The following is a 13387-nucleotide window of genomic DNA, read 5'->3' as shown; positions in this document are numbered from 1 at the left end:
TTTCAAAATATACGTCTTGATTCACATGGAAATAACTATTTTTCACATGACATAACTTTTTTTTAGGAGACAAGCCCAAGGGGACAGAGCTCTCGTGAAGCTAGAATGTGTCTTCCTTTTTAAAAAAAAAACCATCATGACAACTTTATTGATTGGAAAATAGGCTTACATCTTCACAAGCAGGTAAAATGAAGTCATGAGGATTCTCAAACGAAACAATTCGTTTGGGATCCAACCGCACAACTTTCTAAAGTTGTCTTCCTGGTGAAACTGGGCTTAATCCTCAAACTGAAGGGACCAAATTGTCAATTTTCCCAAAACACAAATTAACACCTCCAAGTAGCTCCACCACTGCACGCAAGAGTGGTGAAACTTGATTGACGTAAAAAACTGAAATAAGAAAAGGTCAAATAGGTTAACCCACACAAATTGACTTGAACAATGTTCACTCATAAAAAAACCCGATAAAGCTCGAACAGACTCGAGTTTGAATGATTAATTTCACAACTTACATGAATATACATCGACCCGAGCCTTATCGATCGAGATATTCAAGCTTGAGCACGAATGGCGCTCTAGGAGGACTCAAGCTCCAGTAGCTCCAGTTTCATTTACAGCAGCACACATGTAAGTACTCCTATATGCTTATGAAACCTAAAACATTTACAAGTATAAATTCGTATCGACAAGATGAACAAAAAATGCAAACGGAAATTAAGAGAACCCACCATACGAAATGAAGAGTGTACACACACCACACAAATGCCTTAGAAATATACTTTTTCACGAGTTTTTAATTCTCGTATAATAATGAATTAGTTTCTTGAAAGTGAATCAAGCTAGAACGGGAAGCCGGCGCCTCCCTGGCCCTGCAGGTCGTTGACCCATCCGAACTTCTCGGTGTAAGGGTTGACCATGGTCGCCGGCGGGTAGTCGTCGATGCAGTCTTCCCAGACGCCGGCGTCGTCCAAATCCTTGGTCACTTCCCAGTAGCAGCTGTTGCACTTGAACCCAGACCCAAATGTCACCATGAGCACCCTGTCCCCTGCCTTGAGCCGCCTCTTGGCCTCCATGTAGGAGAGCACGTACCAGAGGCTGCTGGCCGACGTGTTCCCCCAGCGGTGGAGCGTCATGGTGGCCGGCTCGACATCGTAGCCGTTGAGCCCGAGGTTCTTCCTCACGGCATCTATCACCGCCGTGCCACCCGGGTGGAGGCAGAAGTGGTCGACGCCAGTCTTGAAGTCGATCTTGGGCCCTTCAAACTTGACCACCTTGCGCCCGCCATGGCGGAGGAGCTTCCGTGCCAGGAGCCGGAAGGTGAACCGCGCGAGCTCCGAGGCTGGCAGGATCCGCGGGGCCAGCCGCTGGAGGTTCTCGGTGAAGGCGCGGACGGCGGCCTTCGGGAGGTTCTTGCTGAGGCTGACCCCGAGGCGCCCGTCGGCGTCCTCCCTGTGCACGGCGGCCGCGTGCGCGTCGTCGTGGGCGCCGATGTGGGCGCGCACGAGGCATTTCAGCTCCATCTTGGCGCGTCCCCGGAGCGCCGGGTCGTTGGTGAGCAGGGCCGCCGCGCCGCCGCAGCGGAAGAGGCAGTTCCCCAGCATCATGGACTTGTCCGTCCCGTTGTACCAGTTGGGCGCGCAGGATTCCGAGGTGACCACGAGCGCCATTGTTGCCCCTGGCCGCGTGAGCATGACGCGGCGGGCGAGGTCCACGGACACGAGCCCGGCGCTGCAGCCCATGCCGGAGAGGTTGTAGGCCATGACGTCGTCCCGCATGCCGAACCTGGACGCCACCCGCGACGCCAGGGAAGGGGCCGGGGAGAAGGAGCCCACGTTGAGGACGAGGAGGTCGACTTGGCGCGGGGAGACGCCGGTCGTGGCGAAGACCCGGGCCACGGCGTCGTCGAAGAAGGCGTCCATCTCGTCCAGCGCGTCGAGGTGCGTGGCGGACTCCTCGCGCCCGTCGAGCACGTTGCGGGGGGAGTAGGTGTGCTCGCCGATGCCGGAGTTGACGATGACCTTGAGGAGGAAGCGGTAGTCGGGAAGGCCGAGGCGCTTGTTCCGCTCGATGACGGCGCCGGCCATCTCGGTCGTGACTTTGCGGTCGTCGGAGGGCTTGTGGCACGCGTAGCCCAGGAGGTAGCAGCGGGAGCGGCGGCGGCGGGAGACCGCGAGATGTGCGAGGTAGGATGACGCAAAGGCCAGGAGGAGCCACGACAGCAGCGGCAGCAACTCCATGGCCGGCCTGGAGTTGCAAAATGAAGGTGGCCGCGGCGAGTTTGTGAGTGCTACGTAGGAGTATTTACGTGCGGGTTAATTAGCGCTGGTGTCTGGTGTGGGTTGAGCGAGTGTGGCGTAAAGAGGGGCGCAGAGAGCGAGATATATAGGGTGGCTTAACGTGAGCTGTGACTGCGCGGTTGGTGGTTCTCTCTAGCGCGGGCGGCGCACGCAGGGGATGCGGCTCAACTGCTGCTGCGGGATGGGATGTGGCATTGGCATGCGTGTGGTGGGGTTTAATGCGGGCCGGCGCCCGGGCGGGGCCTCCAAACTCCATTGGCTTTTGGCTTCTGGCTTCGGTCGCCGGTGTCCAACGCCCAACCAATAACGCGAGCTAGTTAGGCCTGTCATGTCACCTCCTGTGTCATCCATCGGACACACTCTGCACCGCACTGCAGCAGCGAGGCCAGCCAGCCAGCCAATCGCCGACCACCGTTTTACTACAGGATTTCCAACCACGTACTGAATCCCCCCTCTCTCTCTCTCTCTCTCTCTCTCTCAAAAAGTCAAAACCTCCTTGAATCAAAAGACACCTACTGTACTCCACATCTTTGAGAATGTCGCGCGCTGAATCCGTAAAAGAAGTTGCTGCAAACAGAGACCGTCAAGGACTCAAATGGAACAACTGAACTGGCTAAAGTAATCTGGGCACGGTGAATGCTGTGGCCGTGTTGCCTTGGTGTGCCTGCCGTGGTACGGCAACGCGCGGCTGGCCGTGAGCGCCAATTCTGCACGCCGATAACATACGCTTTTCCCCTCCCGGGTTTCCGCTTTCACGGGGGTCACGCGGTTCCTCGCCTCTCTGCCTCCGGCGCTGCGTGAGCCTCTTGCACAAGAATCGCCGTGCTCCTGCGTGCACGCTAGTACGCTACACCCCTACTCCACTACAGTGCTTAATGTACTCTAGTGAAGCAAATTAACCGTCCTTGCACACGTTGATGCACAACGGTCCATCAAGTGTCATGCTAAGTACGGCCATGCACGATGGTAATTGATTAGCATTGACCGTTCGTAAACGTATCTGCCTATATATTGGCTCCAGGAGGAAGGACACTACGAAAAGGACCACATGATTAATTTATCCTGGTTCAGTATGTTTGACCCATTATATAGCAATAAACTTCTCTCAAATCTTCTTAGAGCGAGATTAATAGCTATAGCCTGTTGCTGGCCGTAAGCATTGCCATGTCATCTTTAAGTAGTATAATAGTCAGCATGTATAATAAATTGGCTATAAGAAACACTATTTCATTAATAGCAAACCCACATTCCAGTTTCACAAGGTGCCTACGAGCACGTGTTGCAACTGGCTATTAGTTAACAGCCATTTCTTTTCTCTCTCCTCCAACTAAGCATCAAAATAATATTTTAATTCTTGTAGTCAGCTTATAACCCACTATTATTCTGACTCTTACGAGTAGTAATTCACAGCAGCTTTAAGGTCCTGTTTGGTTGGGCTTAAAACTGCTCTCTGAACGTTCACTGCAGACTCATCCTCCTTAAAGAAAAACTGTTTGTTTTTGTCACTGCAGCGCATATATTTTCGTACGAGAATTGGATACTTCAGGGCTTTCAGTTCCCGGATGTTTTTGGCAGAGGCCATCATATATGACTACGTACCCCACCTTGGCCTTTTGCTAAAATATCACCGGTGAGCTGGCGTTGAATGCGCCCTTTTGGCTAACATGTGGAGTAGAGTACGTATTAATTCATTTTCCTGCAGTCTGGCAGCACGAGTCTGCAGCACGAGCATGTTGGGCCTGCATCGCCCCCATAACTGCGAAACCAGCAGTACTCCACCACAAATTTGAATCGACAACAGCTGCCTGTACGTACGCGCGTACGTATGCGTGCATGTATAATATACGCGTCGAAATTGAAGAGGGAGGGAGGTAGGTAACGTCGTACACCGGCACCGAGATGCAGTGCATGCTCGTGATAGTTCTTAGTAGCATTACTCTTCTAAGAACACCCATGGGGCAAGTTGTTGCGAGAGGTTCAGGGCTTTGAAGCTCCGTTTCGGCAACACGGGAGGAGTACTAGTAAGTAATATCGTGGGAGGCTTCGCATGGACCATGGAGGAGGGAGGAAAGGATTTCGTGGAAAATTCCTCTCGATCGACTGCATTCCTGAGATCGATTCACCGGCCGGGGATGGATAAGTCTGCATGCGCGTGCATTTACGTGGCCGGGCACAGATGGATCGGCGGACACTGCGGCTGCTGCTGTACCTGCACGGGGTCCTTGCAGCTAGTAGTCGAGATTCATTCATTGATGGCCCGGGCCGGGCAAGGGGCACCAGCAAAACCGGGGACTTTGCTCTGCAAGTTGGCGGTGGCCGCGGCCGGGTCGACCGATCCAGCTGCTCCGTACTACTGAAGAAAAGCTGTTGATCGAGGAAACCCGGGGGCGGAGAGCACGTCTAGCTAGCTCCCCGGGCGGAGAGAGATCTAGATGCTCCGGTAGTCCAGTGGTGCCCTGATCAATGCCGACTGTTGGCTGCCAAGACACAGGAAAACGAGACCGGAATTTCCCTCTTCTTCTTCGTTTTCTTCCATGGCCGGAAAACTTGTTTCTGCTTTGGCAGCTGGGGCAGGGGCTGTTAGCTGCTACGTACTCCAATTCTCCAAAACGAATTGATGACATGAGATGCATGCACGCAACCGATCGACCATCTATCTATCTATGGGCGGCGAGACAAGGCCGGCCGGTCCAGCTTCCCGGATCGAAATGCATGGCCATATAGGAGTATTACCGATCGCATACTTGTATTTTGGCGTGCATGCATTGAAAGGGTTTTAGTCTCTTGCCATGGATATTGGTTGTGCCTGTCTCTGCCTGTCTGTTCCTTCATGCCGATCTGTAGCTTGCGCAGAGCTCGTGACCTTGTCGATCATCGAGTTGCATGCAATGCTGTAAAGGAAAAAGTGCATGTGACCAGCTGCTAGTTTTACTCCTATTTGATGTTTCATCTAATCTCGAGACCTCCATTATGAGCGTCCGTTGACTCCTTCGTCACAACTCCCACCCAGTCAGCTTTCTGTTTCGTCTTTTTTGAGAACAATCCAGCCAGCTATACGTGCCATAAATAAGGACCGACGACGTTCCGGTCGAGAACGAGGCCGTTTAAACAAAAATGAAATTGACCATGAGGCCTTTGAAAAAACGAAAAAATGGGATTGATCAGAGGCATGCAGGGTTAATAGCAAGCTCAAAAGGTGCCGGAGAAAGGAGATGAGATAAACCGCATGTGTCTACCTCGTCGTGTCATTCAACCGTACGTGGAGAAGTTGATCTAGTTTTACCAAGGTTTTTGAACTTTGAACTATTTGCACTGATTTTCACCGGATTTTTTGAACTAGCCAGACAATTCATGTTCTCTTTATCGAGAAAGGCGAAGACTCACACATTTCCATGTTTGTAAAATATTCTCCCATTTTTTCTTAATCAACTAGACAGATTTATCTTTTTCATCTTGAATCGTGGTTTTCTTCTCATCACGATAAATTTTCAAAAAAACACGGTTTTCTTTAATTCGCAACGCAACTAAGGTTCCGTTTGGCATTGCCGTGGATTATCCTAATTCCGTTTTTTTTTTAAAAATTCACTATTTTCGTGTTTGACTAACAGACTTTCTCTTACTTTTGTGTGTATTTTTTTCAAAACAGATTATAAAATAATATCCTAACATGGATTTGAGAACACACGCCCTCTCGACGTCTTGTCTGAAAAAATAATAATTCCCGAGAAACGCAAGACTCACGTCCTCTGCTTCTCGTGTGAGCTCAAGCTTCCAGTACACTCCGGAGTTTTGAGCACGGCGGCGTCAGCACGTGCGTATGCTGGTGTCCCGTTGGGTGCTTTATTTGACGTGTTTGTGTCAACTGACAATTCGAGATAAATGCGACCACGAAGTCATGATCTGTGTGCATTCCGTACACTGTACTGGCGCTCTGCAATTATACAGGGAACCAAGTCAACAAACGAAGGGAGAGTGCACTGCCGTGGAGTACTTGCTAGCGACGGTGAAGAGATGAGCAGAGTCGCACCGATGGAAACCGCGTAGCGGCAGGACAGGCAGGCAGATCGATGCAGATACAGGTACAAAGATTGACATATATGCTGTGACACAGTGACAGGGAGACGCGGGCAATCTTTTTTCTATCATGGTTCATTCGTGAGGTGTGTCAGGAGTCCACCTACGTATATATGCACCCTACATTTGTGGTGTGTCTCAACTCTCAAGAGAAACAAACGTGAACATTCGTGCAGGAAACAGATGAGCACCAAATCCTGTAATAGGGTGAATGTTATACAATGATGATTATTTATGATGGAGAAAGCGCAACCCAAAACTGCTTTTAGGCCAGGCAGGCACGAGATTGGCTGGTGGGTCTGCAAGCAGCCAGGGAGCCAGCCAGGCAGGCATTCATCGTGCTTTCCCGATTGCAGTCTCGCAGCCGGGAAGATAAATAGATAATCCTCGAGTCTGCACAGCAGGTGGAATTGAAGGCGGCACAGGATGCAAGATCGGTGTCCAGCGAGAACGTATTGATATATTTTGCTTTGTTTGGATGAGCAAACTACGGGGCATGCACAGGGCCAGCCAGAGAACAAAAGGACCATGCGTCGTAGACAGATAAGAAATGTAACCTTCTCATGTTAAGGTCCTAATTTATAACGAGGGCCTTGATTGAGTGCGCGGTCAGGTCTCAGGACCATGTTATTGTCCAGCCCAGCTATGTAAAAGCACAAAGCCCACTGGAACAAACAACCTCAAAGTATCATAGAAATAGAAATTTTAACAGAGGCAGACCATAATATTCAGGGAATGGAGAAATGTTTCAAGAGCTTATTTGGTTATTGGATTGAATACCATTAAAATCTCACGATTTCTGTACAGACTGTTACACAGAAATCTTATTCCTATCAAAATACAGTGTTGACATTTTTACCCTTTCAGGTTCAAGTGCCAAACGTAGAGCTACCAGACTGAAATCAAGAGCCTGAGTATACAGCCACAGCAAACCAAACAGATGTATATTTTTGGTCCAACTTATTGCGTATCTTGCTTACAAGTTTGTCTTCAGCTTAGATGCTGGACTCACACGCCTGGTCAAGGTCCGCATAGTCACAAACTCTTCTGCGGCAGAAGGGTGGATGCCAACCTGCAGAGCCAACGGGTTAGAACCTGAAAATACTGATATGAGCGGCTGTCCAAATTTGAGGGTAGTCTCTTTCAGCTTACAGTGCTATCAAAGGTTGCTTTGGTAGCTCCCGACTTGAGCGCGACAGCAATGCCCTGCAGTTTTTCCGCAGAAGTTGGTTATAGAATACCAGAAATGAATAATAAAAAACATTATATGTTTTTAGAAGAACAGAAGAACTTCGGATATGCTTACCTGCATGATTTCAGCTGCATCTGGTCCGCACATGGCTGCACCGAGTACTCTATCGGTCTCAGAATCAACTACCAGTTTCATGATAGACTTCTCCTGCCGTCTTTAAAACAAGAACCAGGTTAGAAACATTCCTCAGGAGAACAGAAGCTTAACAGCCAACCGAACATTGATAGGGTGCAAGAGTGCACAACTAGTGAAAACACCAAAGTATCCTGTATCCCTTAACAAGCACACAAGGTGAAAGATGAAACTGTAGTATCAACAGATGATCTCGTGATAAATATGATACGTACTTGGATATGCTGTTTTTCATTGGATTGAAACTTGATGTGTAAACAAGAATATCATTCTTCGCTTCCTCCAAAGCCTCTTGTTCGCTGAGACCCACGACAGATAGAGGTGGAATTCTAATTCAAGAAAAGATATTGTCATGTTATAAAAAGTGAGGGGATTGACAGTTGATAAAAAGAATATATTTGGAAAAAAGGAGAAGTTCGGTAGGTTTCCTTGGCTTAAAAAAAATGTGTTCTGTCATTCTACTCTCTAGCTGACAATATTTGTCAAAATCTATTGCAGATAAAGGATAGCAGTGACATAAACAAGGTTCACAACAACAAGTTTCCCAGAGAAACTTGAAACCACAAAGCTTGCATTGCGGATATCTGACGTATGCATGCAACTAAGCAAGTTAATTAAAACAAGTACTCCAAACACAGTTAAAGAAAACAAGGTTATTACTTACGAGAAAACCGCACAAGGTACATCTCTGTAATCAGGCTTAACTGGCTGACCACCAAACACAGTTTTCTGCAACAGAAGATAGGGAAGGATAAATAATTGCTGACTGAACACAAAGAAAGAGATCGAACAGAACAGTCAGAACCAATATGATGAAGTGATTACAAACTGAAGTCACCACTTACAGCAAAGCAAGTAGCCTCCATCAGTGCAACAGGTGTCAGGTTAATCCGATTTGTTACATCACCCACAGCCCATATACTGGGAACTGATGTATGGGAGAATTCATCCACCTAAACAGACAGCAAATCCAAATGAACAAATTAGATTATTCAGAGCCTCAGAAAGTACAGGCTACAAGAACTAGCAGCAAATTCAGTGCGTAATATGGACACGAACCCCAGTTCACATGAGGGTTTGTCATGATAAAAATAGAAGTAACAACATATCTCAGCAAGCAGGTAGAGAAAGAGAAAGGATGAATGAAGAAAGAAGATAAACCTTGATGGCTCCTATTTGATCAACTTCAACACCAACAGCTTCCAAGTTCAACTTATTAGTGTTCGGTGTGCGACCTGCACAAAATAAAAAACCAGCCATAAGAGTAATGTGGAAAGTTGCCATTCAACACAGAGCAAAAGGAAAAAGATAGATGCTGCATTATAAACAGAGTAAGGATACTAGAAGACGAGTCTGATTCTTGAGCATCCAATGACAAGAGATCAAAACGTGACAAAATAACTAAGTAGCCAGTCATATCTTTCAAATATAAAGCAATACAAGTCTAAAACACAATCTCTCGCTCTACAGACACAAATAATCAAGAGGGGTCGTGTTGTCCCATAAATGATTTCATCATGTGAAGAATGCTTAAATGGAACAAACAAGACTGTTAAAACAAACAAAAAGCACATGGTAAATACCTGTAGCAAACAGAACAACATCTGCCATGAGCTCATCTCCTTTATCTGTCACGACTTTAATGCCATCGGCTGTTTTACTCAACTGGTTTACATAAATGAAATTGGTCAAACCGAATGGCAGGCTGAACTGTTGGAAAGCAAACAGATGTTTAAGAATTTAACTTAAATTAAATCACCTCAGTTAAATTTGTCGCAGGATGCAATCTGATTCCCCTTCCCTCAAGGTTACTTGCAACAACTGTTCTCATCTCATCATCGAAACCTCTGCAAGTGGTAGTATGCTGGTAAATTCACCTTTCTGTCCATACTATTGTTAAGAGAATTTCACAAGTTGAAATAAATAGGAATTTTAGAAGAAATAGCAATGACAGCAATTCTGTTTTATGCAGACGTGTCATAAACTTATAATAATCAAAGACAAGGTAAGGACACCAAATTTCATGTAGTGCAAAGTGCAAACCACACAAATAAATTGCTGGCAGATTATTTTTCATGTGCAAGCATAACATGATGATGCCAACCAAAATTAACTGAGCACTGCAAGAAAGCTAGTGGCGCAAAATAATAAAAAATGATGGTTAGCAACTTCAGAGGCACATGGTAGTGTGGCACAAAATCTTCAACTGCACAAACTACATGGAAGTTCTTATGAATCTGGATTATCTACAATTTGGGTGAGGGGCTAGAAATATTTTGCACTGTCCATGCTGACAGGAGCTTAAACTACATACCTTAGAGGAAGTTCTTTTCTATAAAACAAGTCTACTTCAGCACCCAACCCTTTCCAGATAGAAGCAAATTCGACAGCAATATATCTGCAATGCATCCGGCACATGAAAACAGTTGGGTTAGCAAGAATGTAATAACAGTATGGTACAGTATACCTAAATATATCTAGAACCATACCCGCCACCAAGAATTACAGCACGTTTTGGTAGCTCCTCTAAACTTAAAGCCTCATCTGAGGTAATAGCCAACTCCTGCAAGTGAATATTCCCGCTGGTGGTCAGAATAATCCAGAAGGATGCATAAATGAGTGAAATGTAATGTAATGTTTGTTTTCTTGATAGTTCAAAGGGGGATGAAATATGCCAAATTGATAGCTTTGAAATCTGTGACATCAAATTCGGTGTTGATGGAAATATCAAGAATTATTCGTGTGTGGCACTAAGACAAGATAATCCCAAATTCACAATGAGTGGATCGGATGGCAGAACTTTAATCATTCCAAATCCAAAGCACTGGCTTCAGAGACACAGGCAGAAGAACATGAAGGAGCTACGGAAACATGCTAGCTACCATCACCCAGTAATACAGGTAATATATAAGAAAAATGTCAAAGGAAACTTCCTATACCTTTCCAGGAATGTCGACCAGATGAGCTCGGCTACCAGTTGCAATCAATATGTGTTTTGCCGTGTGCCTTTGCTTTGAACCATCTGGTTGGGTTACTTCAACCGTATGAGCATCAACTACACTGCCTGCCCCTTCGATCATCGTCACACCAGAATTGCCAAGGATTCTCTTGTATACTCCATTTAGTCTGACAATTTCTTGAGTCTGCACAGAATAAAAAATTTCTTACCCCGTCATACAAAACCACACTTGTGCTCATTAATAATGATAAATGCGCTAAGCCAATGCTATGGCTCTGACCTTATTCTCCAGCAACTTTTTCCAATTATAGTTTATGTCCCCATTGATTTCCCACCCAAAATTCTTTGCATCCTGCAGTCATAACACGAGCAATGAAAATAAGTACAAAGGTAGACAAATAAAATAGTTTGTGGATTTCATGTTGGCACCCACTATAGGGGACTATAGCTCCAGGATAGAGATTGGACAGCTAGTAAGCAACAGTCGAACTGTTTGGAACATTGAGAAAGGAACACTTATGTAACTAATGGTAATAACATAACCTAAACACTTATGCTTCGGACCCATTTTTGGCAACAAGAACAAGACAGTGAAACCACTTGCCTCAAATTCTCCACGGAACGCTGCCCCGTAGACCAGTATCTTCTTAGGGACGCAACCACGGATCACACATCTGCACAATTGACAGATAACGGTGAGCACATGGATTGAGACCGTAACGAAATCTACCTGGTATATAAGATTAGTTAGACGCCAGAGATGCCCATAATCAATCAGTTGATGCTTACGTGCCACCATGCCCTCCCTGCCACTCCGAGCTAATGGGGTGGAATGGGAGCTCGCAAATCGCAACCTGCACACAAAATCCCACAGTCAACCAATTAAATCTCAGGTGAATAAACCCAATACGCAACCCACTACAGGCTCTGAAGCAAAGCAAAAGACCTTGGCCCCGAAACCCGCGGAGGTGCGCGAGCCGCGGACGCCGCCGCTCCCGGCGCCGATGACGAACAGGTCATACTCGTAGCTCTCGCCGCCGCCGCCGTCGGCCACGGCCACCTCCCCGTCCTTGAGCATCTTCCTCGCCATGGTCTCGCAAAACCCTAGAACGGCGCGCACAAATGAAACCAACTCCACGATAAGACGGCCAATACCGCAAGCGAGTTTTCCGGATGGGAAGCCGCGGATCGGCGGGAGGAACAAGCCGCAATTTCACCGGCAAAATAACACCTAAGTTGCACAAATTGAGGGGGAAAGCCGCCGCCGCACCTTGGTAGCCGAGCAGAGCAGAGCGGGCAGGTGCAGCAACGGCGGCTAGGGCGATTTGATGGATGAAAATGGATCTAGAGTATCTATATGGAGGAAATCGGAAGCTTCTCTCCTTCTCCCTCTCGCACTCGCTCGCTCTCCACGTCTTCGTGTTTGTGATACCGTGGAGCAGCGGCTCGTTGCTCCGCCTCTGGCTATTGTTCCGCGTCAGGGAACGACCACGATTCAAAACCGAGCGCGACCAACCAACCGGCCCAGTTCTGGTCGTGCGTGCTAAACTAAACACGGGCGGCTCTCACTGCGGCAACGTCGAGTGGCTTCATTGTGCGTCAGTGATGACACTTATCGGATTTTATGCCGTGGAGCTGCGATCTCGTTCGTGCGGTCAGTGCACGTGACGGGCTCGTGCACTCTGGTCTAGAGTTGACAGGATAAGTAAATCTTGTATATTGGCCTAACGAGATTAATTCATTCTCCGGAAATTGAGTGAAAGTTATTTCCAAATTCACCGTCCTGACTGAAGCAATTAGCAGATGCTCTTACTTATGTGGGATTCCTTGGTTCACAGAAAATCACGAGGAAGAACTCGATTAGAAGAAAACAGGAGAGACCACAGAACAAACGACCAGGATGTTGGCGATTTGCATATGTGTAGCATCAGATGCTGATTACGTCGCGTGTTCGCTTCTGCCTGGTGTGCTCCCAGAGTCGGACGGTTCAATGAATTTAGACAGCACAGGTGGTAGCTGGGCTGACCGGCTGGAGAACTGAAGATGGCTGGACCGTTTGTCGCCCAGTGTTGTCAAGGCCACCACTTAATTATTATTTTCCGCAGAGCAGGGCTAGTAACTCATGCTAACCTCTTATTATATGTCCATTTAGCCAGGGACAGGGCTGTATGGGTTGGAGGCGTCGCTGGGCTCAAGGTGCACCCAATGGCTCGATTAGGATCATCGAAGAAATTTTTACCCCCTCCGGTGAGCCCCGGTCCGTCTCGATCTAGCTTCTCACGATGTTTTCGTTCCTGACCATCATCGGTGACGACAAGTGTTTGGTCCATTTGCGTTTCGCCAGCGTTATTTCCACGAGTGGTGATATTTCACTTTTGAATTGATTAAGAGTAATCTTGTGCCCCAACAACCAAGGGGTGGTGGCGCAGTTGGCTAGCGCGTAGGTCTCATAGCTAACTTGAGTAATCCTGAGGTCGAGAGTTCGAGCCTCTCTCACCCCAAATTTTTTGTACTCGGTAATCTCTTGTCACTCTCGGCAGTTCCTCATCTGCCAACACGCACAAAGATGAGAGGAAAGTAATGCGCGACAATACTATGCCAATAAAGTGAATCTGTTCATTTTTTTTGTCAAAAGGGAAATCCAGATGTTAGTGAAGTGTACGAACTTTTCTT

General features: G+C 47.2%; 2 protein-coding genes and 1 non-coding gene across 3 annotated transcripts; 1 reads left to right on the top strand and 2 right to left on the bottom strand.

Moving 5' to 3' along the window:
• Nucleotides 1–429: 429 nt before the first annotated feature.
• LOC100824293 (3-ketoacyl-CoA synthase 12) lies at nt 430–2489 on the bottom strand. Its single transcript, XM_003570323.3, has one exon. The coding sequence runs from the start codon at nt 2235–2237 to the stop codon at nt 840–842; it is 1398 nt and encodes a 465-aa protein (XP_003570371.1). The 5' UTR covers nt 2238–2489; the 3' UTR covers nt 430–839.
• A 4618-nt stretch (nt 2490–7107) lies between these two features.
• Nucleotides 7108–12275, bottom strand: LOC100823986 (glutathione reductase, cytosolic). Its single transcript, XM_003570322.4, has 17 exons — nt 11985–12275; nt 11661–11818; nt 11504–11568; nt 11319–11388; nt 10995–11066; nt 10695–10898; nt 10245–10318; nt 10070–10153; nt 9515–9602; nt 9339–9420; nt 8917–8990; nt 8601–8708; nt 8420–8484; nt 7971–8084; nt 7678–7777; nt 7524–7577; nt 7108–7443 (listed from the first exon to the last, which is right to left on the bottom strand). The coding sequence occupies exons 2-17, from the start codon at nt 11802–11804 to the stop codon at nt 7348–7350; spliced, it is 1494 nt and encodes a 497-aa protein (XP_003570370.1). The 5' UTR covers nt 11805–11818; nt 11985–12275; the 3' UTR covers nt 7108–7347.
• Nucleotides 12276–13128: 853 nt separating this feature from the next.
• TRNAM-CAU lies at nt 13129–13215 on the top strand. Its single transcript is given in 2 exon segments — nt 13129–13166; nt 13180–13215. It is a non-coding gene; the product is annotated as a tRNA-Met (tRNA).
• Nucleotides 13216–13387: the final 172 nt, after the last annotated feature.

Source organism: Brachypodium distachyon, chromosome 3 (assembly GCF_000005505.3).
Source record: "Brachypodium distachyon strain Bd21 chromosome 3, Brachypodium_distachyon_v3.0, whole genome shotgun sequence".
NCBI classification, from domain to species: Eukaryota; Viridiplantae; Streptophyta; class Magnoliopsida; order Poales; family Poaceae; genus Brachypodium; species Brachypodium distachyon.
This window is presented reverse-complemented; position numbering and strand designations above follow the sequence as displayed.

Coding starts and splice junctions, on each gene's coding strand:
- LOC100824293 (XM_003570323.3), bottom strand. CDS start 2,237: ATGGAGTTGCTGCCGCTGCTGTCGTGGCTCCTCCTGGCCTTTGCGTCA.
- LOC100823986 (XM_003570322.4), bottom strand. CDS start 11,804: ATGGCGAGGAAGATGCTCAAGGACGGGGAGGTGGCCGTGGCCGACGGC. Junction 10,154..10,244: donor GCTGTAATTCTTGGTGGCGG/GTATGGTTCTAG, acceptor GATGCATTGCAG/ATATATTGCTGTCGAATTTG. Junction 7,444..7,523: donor AAGCAACCTTTGATAGCACT/GTAAGCTGAAAG, acceptor TTGGCTCTGCAG/GTTGGCATCCACCCTTCTGC.